The sequence below is a fragment of the Anomaloglossus baeobatrachus genome, chromosome 2 (genome assembly GCF_048569485.1).
Source record: "Anomaloglossus baeobatrachus isolate aAnoBae1 chromosome 2, aAnoBae1.hap1, whole genome shotgun sequence".
Taxonomy (NCBI): Eukaryota; Metazoa; Chordata; class Amphibia; order Anura; family Aromobatidae; genus Anomaloglossus; species Anomaloglossus baeobatrachus.
Window position 1 is genome coordinate 559181473 of NC_134354.1, and position 18466 is coordinate 559199938.

General features: G+C 43.1%; 1 protein-coding gene across 2 annotated transcripts in view; it reads left to right on the plus strand.

The window, feature by feature from the left end:
* The first annotated feature begins 1578 nt into the window (after positions 1 to 1578).
* Positions 1579 to 18466, plus strand: part of LOC142290385 (protein-lysine methyltransferase METTL21E-like) — a 62896-nt gene continuing 46008 nt past the window's right edge. The window contains exon 1 of one of the 2 annotated variants that reach the window (XM_075334349.1): positions 1579 to 1710. In XM_075334349.1, the coding sequence (XP_075190464.1) occupies positions 1665 to 1710 (46 nt within the window). In that variant the 5' untranslated portion in view covers positions 1579 to 1664. The remainder of the gene's footprint in view (positions 1711 to 18466) is intronic. The other variant, XM_075334350.1, reaches the window with a different exon arrangement.

Genomic DNA, 18466 nt, shown 5'->3' on the forward strand with positions numbered 1-18466 from the left:
TTTTGATGTGGGGTATGTTTATTTTACATCCACTAATTTGAGTAAAACTGAAGGTTTTATGATGAAAGTTATATTATTATTAATTATTATTATTTTTATTATTAATAATAATAATAATATTATCTAATATATAAAGCTGAATGTGTGTGTGTGTGTGTGTGTGTGTATGTGTATGTCTGGGATTGGCATCTGCACCATCGCAGCTACTGCCACAAAATTTTGCATACTCACATGTCTGGACCCCAAGAGCGTCATAGGCTATGTTGTGAGGCGAAATTTTAACCCCACGCGTTCCAATTTAATAATCAATTTTGCCCCTATCTACATAATTCACATAAACGTGAAACGAAAAATGTATCCACACCGTCGCATTTACAATCACGAAATTTTGCACAGACACCTCATGTGACCCAGGGAACGTCGTAGACTATGTTTTGACAGACAAATTTAACACCGCGCTTTACAGTTACTCTCCAAAACAACATGCCTCCATTAAAGTAAATGGAGCCTGGAACTACAGGTTATTAGTAGGAGCTATGATTGATTGCTATAGGAACAAAAGACATTCATAGTATAAGAAGCTTATATGTGAGGTAATAGGATGTCGGTGGGTAGACGGACAGAGACAGACAGAAAGAGACAGATAGAGACAGACAGGGAAAGAGACAGAGATAGAGACAGACAGGGAAAGAGACAGACAGAGACAGACGGTGTCAGAGACAGACCTGGAAAGAGACAGATGGGGAAAGAGACAGACAGACATGCAGACAGGGACAGAGACAGGCAGACAGGGAAGGAGGAGACAGCCAGAGAGACAGACATGATAGATGGGGAAAAACACAGACCTTGAGAGAGACAGACGGGGAAAGAGACAGACAGAGACAGGCAGACAGGGAAAGAGACAGACAGGAAAAAACACAGACAAAAAGACGGGGAGACAGATGGGGAAAGAGACAGACCTGGAAAGAGACAGACAGAGACAGGCAGATGGGGAAAGACACAGATGGGGAAAGAGGCAGACCTGGAAAGAGACACCTGAAAAGAGACAGACGGGGAAAGAGACAGACCTGAAAAGGGACAGACCTGAAAAGAGACAGACGGAGCACATTACTTGGCAAATTTAGTTAAATCTGTGTGGAATATCTGTGGTGTTGAAATATATGTTGTGAAATGCTTCTATTAGCTTAGTTTTTGTCTTTTAATAATTACATTTCTATCTATTTGTTTTGTGGTTTTTGTGTGCAGAATACATTTTTGTTAATACATTCTATTTTGTTAACAGCAGTTATTAACCCGGGGTAGTATAGCTAGTTATTAATAATAATAATAATAATAATAATAATAATAATAAAAATTCCACAAGTGATTTGTCATGAAAGGATCTCACATTACAGAACACCTTTCTGTGTGTACATAATCTGTAGCAGAGGAACAACAATGTGTCAGTCACTGCAGTTTCTCCCCAGCTCTGATTTTAGGAATGTGGTGATAGGGCATTCCAGCTTGTGTTCTTGCTGCAGCTGTTAGGATTCATTAAGCTTTCTGCTTATAGGGGAAACATCATCATGACATTGGCCATGTGTAACTTACACTAGGAATACAGTTTCCCTGTCTCTGGAGGGAAAATCCAATGCCAACATTCAAGTGGTTTCCACCAGCAAGGAATGCAGGGATTATTCTTGTCTGATGATCTTGGTCTCCAAGTACAAGGTACAGTCATTGCCTTATTTTACTTACAAGTACAATAAAGTTTTGTTTTTATTCACATTGATTTTCCTTAATAAATTATGTATACGTAATCATAATTCTGGACAATCTCGCTACTACACAACATATAATACATGTGTATAGGCAGCTTATTTGCATAGTAAGGATAAAAGCATATCCATGATTCACTGAGAACTGATTTATTAGTCAGACGAATGCAATCTAGATGTGTGCTGAGGCAAAACTGTTTTCATCTCAGCAGACAAAAATTAATTATAACTATACACACACACTAGATTATAAAATCTCTATATATAGCACTAGCATATATATAACAACTGGAAAGAAGACAGCGCATAAAGGTATTACCACAGTAGTAAAGGGTATATAGGGATTTAGTATGCTCACCTGGTCGGGGTTGTAAATCCACAACCACGGAGTAGAAGCATAAAGCAGGTAAATTCCGTGCTGCTTTTGGAGGAGACCAGGATAGATGAATAAGTAGTTTATTAGTCTACACATTTGGAAGCTAAGTTTTCTTATTCATAAAACTGATAGGAGACAGGCACACAGATCTTTGAGCACTGAGTACAGGTACTTTATTTTTATGTAGTTACAGTATGAGGTATATATTCTCCTCAGAATGTGTCCTCCTTTACTAATAGGTACATACCTTATACTAATGAGATACTAGGCACTTTATGAACAGGCTCCAACCGCTATGTATCCTTTGACTCTGCACTTTATAAATACATATTGATGCAAAAACTTAGAATTTTTACCCTTTGTTCAATTGTAATACAGTAACGAGGGCACCATGAATTATTTTTTTGTACACCTAATCCCTGAAAGCTATATAATAACATATATAAAAACTGTATATTAGCTTTTTAAGAAATGATGATCATGTCTTCCACACTGGTGATGGGAATTTAATAAAGTTTTAGTATTATCATTCAGTGTCAAAATGTTCCAATACCTAGATTTAGACCTATGAGCAATCTCGGCAAATCTTAGCAACGATCTGGACATGTCACATCGCTAACGAGATCGCTAGCGATATCGTTGTGTGTAAAGCAGCCTTTAGTCTCCTGATATGAACCCACCTGAAACACCTATGGGAAATTCTGAAGACACAGGTTGAGCATCACTCTCCATCCCAGATCAAGACTCTAGGAGAGGTCGTTCTTGAAAAATTGAAAAAGATAATGTTGCTTTATGTCACCAACTTATTAATTTCATGCCTAGAAGACTTGTTGCCATCCTTAAATATCATGGAGGTCATACAAAATGCTAGATGTAGTAGTTTTTGATTTTTACCCTTTGTTCATTTGTAATACAGTAACGAGGGCACCATGAATTATTTTTTTTGTACACCTAATCCCTGAAAGCTATATAATAACATATATAAAAACTGTATATTAGCTTTTTAAGAAATGATGATCATGTCTTCCACACTGGTGATGGGAATTTAATAAAGTTTTAGTATTATTATTCAGTGTCAAAATGTTCCTATACCTAGATTTCCGATGGATTTAAGAATATAGATAGTTAGGATTTTTGTATTGTTGGTTTGACACATAATATATTATAGAGATTTTTGTTTAAAATATATACCTCAGTACAGTCATTGCCAAGCTCCACAATAACCAAGTGAAAACTATTAGCTGGCACCACCAATCACTTTACAGGTAAATTGGACACCCGTTAAAGGTAGTGTATGGCTTTGAGGATGTGGTTTATAGAGCAAGAACAAAATTACATTTTATATATTTAATCCAGAAAAGTAAGCAGTGTTTATAAAAATATACAAAAGGCGTTCGGGAGGGGAACAAAACAATACAATATATTCCATTGCGCAAAGGATACACATAAGAACTAAACCTGGTGTCCCTACAATAGCTTTAGAGCTTAATGGATAGAGGTACTTCTTAAAAAAATGGACAGAACCCACAGCAAGCTTTACCTTCCAAAGACGGACAAAGTACTAATCCCAATTTCTACTTATTAGATCAAAGTTAAATCCACATACCTCCCCATGATGAGCTCATGTGGGGGCTGTTTGTGGGATGTTCTCGGCCTTTCAGAATTGTAGGAGATCCACAACTTACAGGATATTTTTTACTCTGGAGGTCTCAGATGGAAGATATTGTGGTCATGTTTCTTATCACGATTTTATCTTTTTATAGAGATGAAACATGGTATGGATAGCATCATCCATCTCAGCGATATTAACTTGGAGCTCATAAGCAGGCCTTACAATCTCATATTTTTGAAAAACATGATGCATGCTCTTCCTTTTGTAATCATGATGATGAAAATGTACCTCCCATAAATATCAGATCAATACAAACTCCAATATTCATCACTGACCACTGGTGCCCAAGTGTCTAAGCCAAACCTTTGAACCTCGGTTCCTGTGGGTTCCTGTGGAACAGTATGTCTCCACCTCTGAATAGAGAAAACTGAGGCTTTTCATCTTCTTACAGCAGATCTATCAGCTAAGTTACCTGTCCACACCATGGGATCCTAGCTGAACAGGGGGCCAGATGTCAGATTGCAAGCTCAATTTCCTCCCCAGTTATTAGTTTCTCAATTCATTGTCTTTCCTCCTCCTCACTCAACCCCCCTCCTGACATATCTGTCAATGGCTGCTCACTTTCCCCAGTGCCATATGCTCGCTGCCTGGGAGTAATCCTAGACTCTGATCTCTCTTTCAAGCCACACATCCAAGCCCTATTCACCTCCTGCCGCCTCCAACTCAAAAATATTTCCCGGATCCGTACATTCCTTTCCCACGAAGCTGCAAAAACCCTAGTACATGCCCTTATTATCTCCCGCCTGGATTATTGCAACCTCCTGCTCTGTGGCCTCCCTTCTAACAGTCTCACACCCCTACAATCTATTCAAAACTATGCTGCCCGGCTCATCCACCTGTCCCCCCGCTACTCCCTGACCTCTCCTCTCTGCCAATCCCTTCACTGGCTTCCCATTGCCCAACGACTCCAGTTCAAAACACTAACCATGACATACAAGGCCATCCACAACCTGTCTCCTCCCTACATCCCTGACCTAGTCTTCCGGTACTTACCTGCACATAACCTTCGATCCCCACAAGATCTCCTTCTCTACTCCCCTCTCATCTCCTCTTCCCACCATCGCATCCAAGATTTCTCCCGTGCCTCCCCCATACTCAGGAATGCTCTGCCTCAACACATCAGACTCTCACCTACCTTTACAAGCTTCAAAACGAACCTGAAGACCCACCTCTTCCAACAAGCCTACAACCAGCCGTAACTCTCAGTCTGATACAGCGCTGCACAATCAACTCTACCCTAACCTACTGTATCCTCACCCTATCCCTTATAGACTGTGAGCCCTCGCGGGCAGGGACCTCTATCCTCCTGTACTTGTCTGTGTCTTGTATTGTTTATGATTATTGTACTTGTCCCTATTATGTACACCCCTTTCACATGTAAAGCGCCATGGAATTGATGGCGCTATAATAATAAATAATAATAATATTGTCAGAATATATTGGTGATGATTTATGTCATGAACAGATGGGGTGACTCACACAGACATCCCACCTCTGTTTTTGAATTTGTCATTAAACAGCTCTCTGGTGCCCGCTTATTGTCAGGACAATTACGGAATTGACAGACAATAAATAAATGAGGCTGCTGCTGTTCTGCCATTATATCGATTAATGAGGGCCTCACAGTGAGAGTAAAGTACAGTTAGGTCCAGAAATATTTGGACAGTGACACAATTTTCACGAGTTGGGCTCTGCATGCCACCACATTGGATTTGAAATGAAATCTCTACAACAGAATTCAAGTGCAGATTGTAACGTTTAATTTGAAGGTTTGAACAAAAATATCTGATAGAAATTGTAGGAATTGTACACATTTCTTTACAAACACTCCACATTTTAGGAGGTCAAAAGTAATTGGACAAATAAACCAAACCCAAACAAAATATTTTTATTTTCAATATTTTGTTGCGAATCCTTTGGAGGCAATCACTGCTTTAAGTCTGGAATCCATGGACATCAACAAACGCTGGGTTTCCTCCTTCTTAATGCTTTGCCAGGCCTTTACAGCCGCAGCCTTCAGGTCTTGCTTGTTTGTGGGTCTTTCCGTCTTAAGTCTGGATTTGAGCAAGTGAAATGCATGCTCAATTGGGTTAAGATCTGGTGATTGACTTGGCCATTGCAGAATGTTCCACTTTTTTGCACTCATGAACTCCTGGGTAGCTTTGGCTGTATGCTTGGGGTCATTGTCCATCTGTACTATGAAGCGCCGTCCGATCAACTTTGCGGCATTTGGCTGAATCTGGGCTGAAAGTATATCCCGGTACACTTCAGAATTCATCCGGCTACTCTTGTCTGCTGTTATGTCATCAATAAACACAAGTGACCCAGTGCCATTGAAAGCCATGCATGCCCATGCCATCACATTGCCTCCACCATGTTTTACAGAGGATGTGGTGTGCCTTGGATCATGTGCCGTTCCCTTTCTTCTCCAAACTTTTTTCTTCCCATCATTCTGGTACAGGTTGATCTTTGTCTCATCTGTCCATAGAATACTTTTCCAGAACTGAGCTGGCTTCATGAGGTGTTTTTCAGCAAATTTAACTCTGGCTTGTCTATTTTTGGAATTGATGAATGGTTTGCATCTAGATGTGAACCCTTTGTATTTACTTTCATGGAGTCTTCTCTTTACTGTTGACTTAGAGACAGATACACCTACTTCACTGAGAGTGTTCTGGACTTCAGTTGATGTTGTGAACGGGTTCTTCTTCACCAAAGAAAGTATGTGGCGATCATCCACCACTGTTGTCATCCGTGGACGCCCAGGCCTTTTTGGGTTCCCAAGCTCACCAGTCAATTCCTTTTTTCTCAGAATGTACCCGACTGTTGATTTTGCTACTCCAAGCATGTCTGCTATCTCTCTGATGGATTTTTTCTTTTTTTTCAGCCTCAGGATGTTCTGCTTCACCTCAATTGAGAGTTCCTTAGACCGCATGTTGTCTGGTCACAGCAACAGCTTCCAAATGCAAAACCACACACCTGTAATCAACCCCAGTCCTTTTAACTACTTCATTGATTACAGGTTAACGAGGGAGACGCCTTCAGAGTTAATTGCAGCCCTTAGAGTCCCTTGTCCAATTACTTTTGGTCCCTTTAAAAAGAGGAGGCTATGCATTACAGAGCTTTGATTCCTAAACCCTTTTTCCGATTTGGACGTGAAAACTCTCATATTGCAGCTGGGAGTGTGCACTTTCAGCCCATATTATATATATAATTATATTTCTGAACATGTTTTTGTAAACAGCTAAAATAACAAAACTTGTGTCACTGTCCAAATATTTCTGGACCTAACTGTATATATATCACCAATTCCAGCTGATGGAATATATATATATATCTGGTACTGTCCCTGCCAAGCCCCACATTAAATACAAGCAAAATTCTTGCTACCACCACCAATCATTTATAGGTAGCTTGGCACCCGTTACATAGCGTAAGGTGAATTCAGGTTCATGACTTAGAGCAAGAGGAATGAAGCTATTAAATTTTATATATTTAATTCGAAAGAGTAGACAGTGTTTATAAAAATATACAAGATTTTACAAAAGGGAAACAATACAATATAGACAATTACAAAAAATGAAACGGATAAACATGAAGCTTACTGAACTCATGCCACAGATATGACTTCCGGGTTTATGGAGGGAAGATCTCCAGGAATACAAATGGACAGTACCACAGCTTTTCTGTGTCCTCCAGAACTGATCAAATCAAAAATCTGGGAGCTGACTTTATGACCTCAGATCACCCTCTCCTCTATGACCTCTTATGGGGATGTCTTGTGGGATGTGCTCAAAGCTTCAGAAAATTATGAAATTCCAGTTTTCAGCATATATTTGCCCCTGGTACTCACAGGTGATGTATATTAGCAAGCATCATATTTTCTATCCTGATTTTACTTTCACATAGATATGAAACACAACATGTCTGGCATGATTTTATTGGCCAATATCCATTTGTTGGGATACTAGTAATTGCTCATCGAAGCAAAATGGTGCTTTGCATTTTTCACTTCACCAGGATTTCAACAACTTTCCTATCTCTGATATTAATGTGGCACCTGAAATCTTGGTTCATTGTATTTTTCACCTAGAAGAACCGAGATGACTTTCTTTGCACAGTTTTCCTGAGCTACATACATCCCGTAAATACCCCATTCCAATAGCTGATTAGATAAGGTTGTCATAGTACCAAGGAGAGGGAGGCAGCCTCAGGCATATCTGTGCTAGCTTTGGTTTGCGAATGAGACTTTATAAACTTTCCTGACAGTTTTCACATACCAAATATGTAGCAAAGGTACATGATGTATCACAACTAAAAAGTGACAGTGAATGAAAAATATACTATAGAAAAACAAATGGCTATTGAATAATAAATAACATCAGTGGCACAAGGGCTATACCTGAAAAGGAGGTCCTATAGAAGAGTATCCAAGAGTATCCAATAATGTGAACACTATTTAAGAAGTTACTCGACATAAACTCCAAAAAAAAATTTAAGCTATTGTCATCTAAAACACCGCTACATTATTTTTTTTGTTTCTGACTTTTGTTCCTCTTGAATTATCCCTTTATTCTCTGCAGACACTTTATTTAAGCAGACTTGACTTCTTCCTTTCCTTGGTTGCCAAACCTCACAGTCAGAGCTGGCACCTCCCGGCTTCACTGTCCAGCCCCGCCCTCTGCATACTCATTGGCTGTTAGTATTCTGTCCAGTACAGACCTCTACCAGAGGACAATATGAGCACATATAATGTAGTAATGTGCCCATCCTATAGTAGTGCCCCCATCCTGTAATAATGTGCCCCATCTTTGTGCCCATCTTGTAGTATTGCACCCATCCTATAGTATTATGCCCCATCCTTCTGCTCATTCTGTAGTAATGTCTCCTTTCCTGGTCCTCTTTTTGAAGCAATGCTCTGTCCTGTAGAATTTTCCCCTATTGTACCATTATTCACACACGCAAAAAAAACAAACAAAGACAAATCCTTCTCACCTGTCCTCGTTCCCTCGGTGTCCTGCTTCTTGCCGCCGCAGAGCCCTTAATGAATGTTGCCGGTGCAGGAGCCACTGCTGACAGCGCTTTATATCAGAGAACAGATTCCCGGGCGCTGCGCGGGGCCGAGCTCTCTATGCAGCTTCTCCAGTGATCAGCTGCTGGTCTCTGATTGGCAGGCGGCTGATCATTGCAGTAGCTGTATACAGAGTGCGAATCTGCGCAGCGCTCGGGATCTATCCTCTGATATAAAGCTCTGTCAGCAGTGGCCCCAGCACAGGCAGCGATCAGCAAGGGGTCTGCGGGCCTGCACAAAGCAAGCAGCATCAGGGCCACAGATTTTTACTCCTCCACAGCTCCTTCTCAACTGGCCAACTTTCTACAGTCTGCTCCCACTAACTAGACTCCACCCCCCCAAGTTTGGCTCGGACTGTGCGTTCCAATAGCTCATTAAAGGTGCAACTTGCCCTAACCACGGTCCAGTGGACTGTTGCTAAATGAGAGTGTCTGTGTTGTGTGTATACTGGTTTGTGACCCCCTCCTTACCCGGGAATGGGATACCACAACTCTGGCTGAGGTGTAGTACCTCTGTGGTGAATGAAGCCTCAGGGGCGCCACACATGTGGCCTACAGGCAGAGTCTTTGAGATCACTGCACTACGGAATGTGTGGGAGGGTGCGGGGGAAGGTGGGCAGGGACTCCACACACGGTACCCACCCAGCAGGGTGGCAACATGAAATCTGCTGTGAAGCCCGTCAACAAGGTCCTGCCTCTGTTAATGTAACTTCACAGGAAACTGCAAAATCATGCCAGGAGTGGTTACATGACAACTCTGAGCCGCGGGAGAGGGGCTGATAGCAGCGCAGGTAGGTAGTTTATATCTACTTACCTGCCTCAATGTAGCCCAATAGTGAAATGACAAAAAAGGCAATATATGCCGGATGATATCCCCTTTAAAGTTGAATTGACTAGATGAATCTAACAAAACTCAATTGCTCATTGAAACTTTTGGAGATAAGAGACTCGAGTCAGATTAGATTTATGTAAGTTTTATTGGAAGAACTTCTTTGAGACTTAATTGACTGAGGATTCCCTTAACCATGTCTGCACTAGGTTTCACTACTAAACAGGAGAATTTCCAACGATACCAACTTAACCTAAAAGATGGAAAACACAAACGGTTTATTACAGTTCTGGCTAAAAGTAAGGAGAAACAGGCCTACCCAACCCTGCCACAACTACAGTCATGGCCAAAAGTTTTGAGAATGACACCAAAATTATATTTTCACATGATCTGTTGCCCTCTGGTTTTTAATTGTGTTTGTCTGATGTTTACATCACATACAGAAATATAATTGCAATCATATTATGAGTACCAAAAGGTTATATTGACAGTTAGAATGAGTTAATGCAGCAAGTCAATATTTGCAGTGTTGACCCTTCTTCTTCAGGACCTCTGCAATTCTTCCTGCCATGCTCTCAATCAACTTCTGGATCAAATCCTGACTGATAGCTGTCCATTCTTGCATAAGCAATGCTTGCATTTTTCCAGAATTTGTTGGTTTTTGTTTGTCCACCCGTCTCTTGAAGATTGCCCACAAGTTCTCAATGGGATTAAGATCTGGGGAGTTTCCAGGCCATGGATTCAAAATCTCTTTGTTTTGTTCCATGAGCCATTTAGTGATCACCTTTGCTTTATGGCAAGGTGCTCCATCATGCTGGAAAAGGCATTGTTGGGCGCCAAACTGCTCTTGGACAGTTGGGAGAAGTTACTCTTGGAGGACATTTTGGTACCATTCTTTATTCATGGCTGTGTTTTTAGGCAAGACTGTGAGTGGGCCGATTCCCTTGGCTGAGAAGCAACCCCACACATGAATCGTTTCAGGATGCTTAACAGTTGGCATGAGAAAAGACTGGTGGTAGCGCTCACCTCTTCTTCTCCTAATAAGCTGTTTTCCAGATGTCCCAAACAATCGAAAAGGGGATTCATCTGAGAAAATGACTTTACCCCAGTCCTCAGCAGTCCACTCCCTGTACCTTTTGCAGAATATCAGTTGGTCCCTGATGTTTTTTCTGGAGAGAAGTGGCTTCTTTGCTGCCCTCCTTGAAACCAGGCTTTCCTCAAGCAGTCTCCGCCTCACAGTGCGTGCAAAAGCACTCACACCAGCCTGCTGCTATTGCTGAGCTAGCTCGGCACTGCTGGTAGTCCGATCCCGCAGCTGAAACAGTTTTAAGATACGGTCCTGGCGTTTGCTGGTCCTTCTTGGGCGCCCAGGAGCCTTTTTGGCAACAATGGAAGCTCTCTCCTTGAAGTTTTTGATGATGCGATAGATTGTTAACTGAGGTGCAATCTTTATAGCTGTGATACTCTTCCCTGTTAGGCCATTTTTGTGCAGAGCAATGATGGCTGCATGTGTTTCTTTAGAGTTAACCATGGTTAACTGAAGAGAAACAATGATACCAAGCACCAGCCTCCTTTTAAAGTGTCCAGTGGTGTCATTCTTACTTAATCATGACTGATTTATCGCCAGCCCTGTCCTCATCAACACCCACACCTGTGTAAATGGAACAATCACTAAAACAATGTTAGCTGCTCCTTTTAAGGCAGGAATGCAATGATGTTGAAATGTGTTTTGGGGGTTAAAGTTCATTTTCTTAGCCAATATTGACTTCGCAAGTAATTGCTGTTAAGCTGATCACTCTTTATGACATTCTGGAGTATATGCAAATTGCCATTAGAAAAACTTAATATTTGTAGCATTCTCAAAACATTTGGTCATGACTGTACTTACCCCTCTTCAGACATAACTTAATCTGACTACAAGTAGTCATACTTTGAACATCACAGCAGAAGTATCCGTATTAGGGATATAAATTAACCAAAGGGGGAGCTAGAAGGAGCATGTTAAGAAGATGGCAAGGCATGGACAGGTCAAGATAGCGACAATATACAAATACATCTCTGTATTGGGTTCTGCCTCCTTTACCTCTTTTTTTTTTTTGGAGAATAGATGTAACGCTTGTCACTACCTTATGGGGTCACATAAATGGAGGTGTAGTTAGGCGAGCAGTGGTCTGGTAACATGAAGTCATGAATAATCATAAGGGGAAAACAGAGACGTAGTCAGGGCACAATCCGAGTATCATAATACCAGAAGAGCACGAAGCAGTAAAAGGGAACAAGCAAAGATGTAGTCAGATAATGGTCCTGGGTCCAAGACAGGAATGCACGACAAGAACAGGGAGTGGGCAGAGGGAAGTCCAATAACAGTCCGGGGCAGAATACCAAGATCAGAATACAGCAGACACACAAACTATGGCAACACAGCAGAGCCAGAGAATACAACTGGCAGAGTTCTGGGGGAGCATGCTCCGTAAAGAAGCCTGAGCAAATATCCTGGAACAGCTGTGTAACCAGTATCTCCCAGAACCAACCTGGACTCCAGTATAGTGACCAAGCTACTAATTCATTATTAAGGATGGTGCCACAGAGCATCTCCAAGAGCAAGATGCTTTGCATAAAGGAATAGATCCATTGACACATCTATAAATGCCGCAGAGCATCTCCAGGTCTATGAGATGCTCTGCACAAACTATGAGATTTGGCAAAACACAACAACAATCCATTGGGGTAGTGACATTCCAGATGATAACCAGATTATCAATTTGCCATCACACTCTCTGTCAGGGCCGGAAATGTCTGTTTTGATTGTCTTGATATTTGTTCATACCACTGGGTTTAACCCCTTCCTATGAACGAAGGATGTCAGCCTTTTCCTTAAGAAACTTAAGTGGAATTTTTTTTATAGGAAATAAATCAGGCTATTACACAATAGCCTGGCTTATTTCCTATATTAGATGTTAACCGTGTGGTGGTCAGGGACGTCTATTTGCAGCAGGGACTTGTAAGGTATTTTCAGTTAGCGCCAGTGGTATTCGTTTACTGGAAAAAAAAATTCTAACCATGTTAGAAACAATATTAGGGTCATATAGTGCTAACCGATGATGAGTGGGGGCAGCAATTTGCAATTTTAGGGTGCTAACCTCCGCCAGCAGGTAGGGTTACATAAGGCTTCATTAGGGACACATAGTGCTTATATTCCCCTGTCTACATTACTCTACACTGTCCCATTTTAATATTTGAAGTTACCTTGTGTGATGCTAGTGCACTCACCCTCCTGGCTGCAGAGAGGTGTATCCGTATCTCGCTGCTGCTTCCTGCTCCCGGCGCCTGCGCACGCTGCACAGGTCTCTCGCTAGCGCGCTTAGGGCATGTGCATGCACTCTCTCCCCTCTTCTTAAAAAGGCAGTACCCTTAATCCAGAAGTGCCTCTCAGTCTAAGCTGAGAGGTACTGGGTACTTAAGGCATCCTTCCTCTTAGGGAGGTACCCGAGCAGTGTGTCCTGTCAGTAGTCTTCACGCTTGCTAGTTGGTCCCCTGAACTTTTTCCTGCCTTGAATACATTTACCAGTATTCCTATCTCTGTACCAGTCCAATATTTTCACACCCGAGATTCTTACTCCATTCCTGTGCACTGTTCCTGTACCCAAGTTCCTGAGTCCGTTCCGGTCCTGTGTTCATGTACCTGAGTTCCTGAGTTCTGCCAGTACCTGCCGTCCAGTCTGTACCAGCCATCCTGCCAGTACTTGCCATACAGGCTGTACCAGCTGTCCTGCTAGTACCTGCCGTCTAGTCTGTATCAGCCGTCCTGCTAGTGTGGCGCCCCTGAGTGTCAGGTGCCACAGAGTACTACATCTAACCCTGGACTCCTGGAAGACCAGTGCTGGTAACTAACACAACACACACACAAACCACGCCCTTTTCCCCAGACTGGGTAACAGGCTAGAGATGGACCTGACCGGTGGTCACCTATTGGCTGGGACGCATCCAATCCACTAGTCAGAAACCTGGGAGGAGGAGGGGCTAGTCAGTGAAGTGGACGGACGACGGACATCTTGTCAGAATGATAGAAAGTCACTCAGAAGTTAACGTGCCGACAGGAAAGTGTAAAGTGACTACTGAGTAAAAGGGAGTACAGCTGCTGGGAGAGTACATACCAGTACTCACAGGACTGAGCACCAGCAGGGCACAGGGCCCTAGTTCAGGAAGACGCTTCAGGCTTACCTGATAAACACCTGCCTGGTGAGGGAACCATCAAGGACCTTACCGACGTTAGTGTCCGGGGCACAGCAGCAGAGAGGGAACCTGGGAACGGGGACAGCCGTCCGACCCAAGAGAGGTTCAAGCTGCCTGCTGTACGGGCCAGGACGGAGAAAACAGGAGGGGGACCCCAAAAGCGCTCCAACCCACGGGGACCCACCAACTACCACAGGGTGCATGGAAGTAAAGCTCACCAGTTCACTACACCGGCACTGGAACAAAGGGAATACCGGATTGGTAAAGACCAGCACACACTGAGTAGCAGCAACTCCAAACCAGTGAGTAAAGCACAAGTTAAACCGCAGCCCCTGTGTTGTCTGAATTCTTCCTACACGCCTACACCAATATACTACAACCACCATCATCCTTCCCCGGTGCCTAGCTCTGCTTGAGGAGAGCCATTACATCTAAGCTGCCCAATACCACCAGCCCCAGCAGTGAGAGACTTTGCAGTGGCAGCTTTCCCCATATAGCCGCATACCGCAAGTGGCGTCACGAAAATCATTTTTATTTTTATTCTTCCCTTGTACAAAAACCCTTTTAAGCAACCCCCAGGGTCACGGAACCGGGCAATGGCCACCCAGTGAACTTTCCCCGTAATATACAGCCCAGGACTGAGTACCCCAAAGCCCTGGGGTGCGTCACTAGCACCTGACATCTAGTTTGTACCAGCTGTCCTGTCAGTATCTTCCATCCAGTCTGTACCAGCTGTCCTGCCAGTACCTGCCATTCAGTCTGTTCCTGCCTGTACTTAAGTCTGAACCTGCTTGGCTGACCCCTGGAGTGAGCTGTTACAGAACAGGGGACTGCACTGGAATGGTACTAGGTGGCTAACTTCCAGCACTAGCTTAACCTCACCATCATAGGTATATGAGGTAGTCACTTAGTCACGACCCTCCAAGGTAAGCCCAGAGCTGTGGCACAGTAGGTCCACCCCCACCAGCATGACAGTTTGCTCAGGCCATGAATCCTGTTGACCCCATTTGCCCTACACTTTCGGAATTGCACCAGGAGAAGACCCACCAGTGGGAACAGCAGGTTCAGATTCTGATCTGCGGTGCGAGAACACCCATTTGAATGCTCTGGCACTGGCTGCCTCATGTGCATCAGTCCAGCTAGCAGCTCCAGCACAGCAGATTATTCTATTCTTTTTCCTAGCTCATGACCCAGTTTGTCTGCTCATTCAGGGTTTGATGGCAACCCCAAGCAATGATGTAGGTTCATTAACCAGTGCACGCTGCACTCTAAATTTTTGGTTCATAAATTTCCCTTGGATCGGGCAAAGGTGGCATTCATTATGTCCCACATGGGAGGAGAGGCCATTGTGTGGCTCATCCCCTTATGAGAGAAAGGGGATCTCAATCTCAAAACTGCAAATCTTCCTGGAGGCATTCCGCAAGTTCTTCTTTACTCGTGTGTGGTTGTATCCCTGGACGACACCCTAGTGTTTTCTCCTGATCTGTCCATAAACAGGAAGAATGTTCGCCTGTTCCTACAGAGACTGAGGGAGAACAATCTGTATGCCAAGTACAAGAAGTACGTTTTCGAGCAGACCACTCTTCCTTTTCTGGGGTACATAATCTCTGATACTGGGTTGAAGATGGATCCAGAGAAGGTGTCTGTGATCCTGAAGTGGCCTTATGACGGTGTAAAAGCATCCAGCGGTTTCTGGGATTAGCCAATTACTACAGCCAGTTTATAACACATTTCTCATCCTGAACCGCCCCAATCTCTGCCATGATTTGCAAGAGCGCTAATCCAAAATTGTGTACTCTGGAGCCTGAGGGCACTTCTACCTTTCTAAGGCAGGCCTCCACATCAGCTCAGTTGCTGCTCTGACCTGAGACCAGTAAGCAGTTTTTTCGTGGATGCGTCTTCCTCTGGGGCTGGAGCAGTTCTCACTCAGAAGTCTCCTAGTGGGCAAATGGTAACCTGTGGTTTCTTTTCCAAGGACTTTTCCGCTCAAGTTCACAACTATTTGATTGGCCACCTAGAGCTGTTGGCGATAGAGGTGGCTTTGGAGGAGTGACGTTACCTGCTAGAAGGGGCAGTTCATCCCATAGTTATCTACACTGAGCACAAGAACTATCTGCAGTTGACACAGAGACTGAATCCTCGCTAAGCCCGTTGGTTGCTGTTTTTTAACATGGGTCTGCTGTGTGCTTTGTTTAGTCTATACAAAAGGAATGGGCCCTAAATAGAAAAAGGCTAGAGAAATAGGCCTAGGTCTGGCCCAGGGGATTACTACCTGCCCACCAAAATTGACACCCTGAAATCACGATGAATGGTGCCCCAGCTCCTCGACAGCTCTCCATCACTCTCCCTTATGTATCTCTGATATAATATAAAGGAAAGGGAAAGGTGGTTATAAAACATTAGCCTATAGTAGAACAATAGGACTTAATTGTCATTTCAACCATTAGCATGGATATACATTTAAAACTGTTATTTGCCTTTAGACTGGATCATTTGTAACAATTAAGGATGCTCCAAGGCTCCATATAATCATCAGGAGGCTCCAAGAGGATATGGCATTGATAGCGCAGTATATAGGTGATAGGGATTCATCTCCAACATGTGCACTATTATCTATTATTATTATTATCTAATGCACAATTGCATAATTATACTGATGCTATCACTGCCATAATGTCTTGGAGCCTCCTGATACTTATACAAGGAAACACGTAGAGGCAAAGCGTTTTTTGGCATTATCCTGGGCGAACACAGTCGGAAACTGGATTTGTTCATCAACTGTAAAGTAATAAAATATCACTTAGAAGTTAAGTAACCTAACTTTTCCAGTAGACTTGTATCCCTATAATAATGGAGTAGAAGTGAACATTCTTGATCACTGTTCCATTGATCTATGGGGCTGCCAAGAAAGGTGTTCTACTTTTCCTGGTAGCCCCATAGAGAATAGAGTGGTGCTTGGCATCCAACCTGCTGCACCGTCTTGCAACAAGGATAAAAATTTCCTGATCTACCCATTATTGTGTGTCCAATGGACAACGTCCACCATTCACTAAGTTACCATCTATCTGCACAGATAGCTGATGATTTGTTTTAACTGGACAACCCTTTAACACCTATCTAGGTTAGGATGTAAATTAACATTTTGGCAAGGAATCCTCATGTATGGAAGGGGCTCAGAAGCTGAGCTCTCTGTACACGCAGTTGATACCGACTATATTACATAGCCGGCATGTGTTTCTAATTACAGCAGCTGAAGATGAACTCGGCTGTTAATCATTTAATTTCCAGTGTCAATCTCACTATACTATATATACTGTATACTATAATATTGTGGACTGCAAGTTGAAATCTTCTAAAGCGACTAGTAAAAAATTAAAATTTAAAGTTTTAAAAGGTATACAAATATATAAAAAAAATATAAAAGTTTGGTATTGCCAGGTTCATAAAAGTCCAATGTAACAAAATATGGAATTAATGAAACCATATGTTAAACACATAAAGAAAAAAAAAATCTGTTGTTTTTTTGTTGGTCGCCTCACCTACTTAAAACATTTAACATTCAAAGCATCATATGTACATGATACTGGTATCAATAAAAACATTAGCTCATTGAGCAAAAATCAAGCCATCACTAAGCTCCATCAATAGAAAAATAAAAATTATATTAAAAGTATATGTGCCGCCCCGGCGCAGACCGGAATACTCGGATCCGGGATGGTTGTGGCTCGAGGGGTCCGGACCCGGGCTCGGCACTCACTCCGATCCTTGAAAGGGGGATTATTTACAGGGGAGAAGTTCGTGACACCATCTACACGGTAATGGGAGTACCGCCGCTGCTGGAAGGAGTACCGGGGAGATGGTGGGGAGCAGCAAGGTGTCAGTCCCTCCACAGGTAGGGAAAGCCCCGGACTCGGGGGTTTTTAGTGAGACGTTTGGGAGCGCAGGGTACAGGGGAACCAGGGTACTCACTGTAGGTAATGGTGCAGGATCAGGATTATGAGGGTACGCTCACACGAGCGTGAAAATCGGACGAGTGCAATGTGAGAAAATCTCTGACCAATGTTAGGCAATGAGGGCGAGCAGTTGGGCAGCTTTTATCGTATCCAGATTCTGGATGCGAGAAAAGTGGTAGCATGCTGCGATTTTCTGCTACAGCCGTATATCTCGCACCCATTCAAGTGAATGGATGCGAGAGATACACCGGACTGCACTCGGAGGTTATCCCAGTGCAGTGTGATATACGCACAGGCTTACAATGGAGGAGATGGGAGGATTAACCCCTCCCTCTTCTCCGTAGCTCCTGCACTCAGCTTTACAGCTGTGACCCGATCGCAAGATCGGGTTACAGTCGCATGACACTCGGCTCACGCTCGCAGCCGAGCCTGAGTCGGGGGTCATTAGCATATCATATCCGATGCTCTTCCATCGGATGCCATACGCTCGTGTGAGTCCAGCCTAAAGCAGACACTCACACTGAAGATAAACCAAAGACTCTGTGCATCACAGTCTCTGGAGCCCGTCCAGGTGTCCGC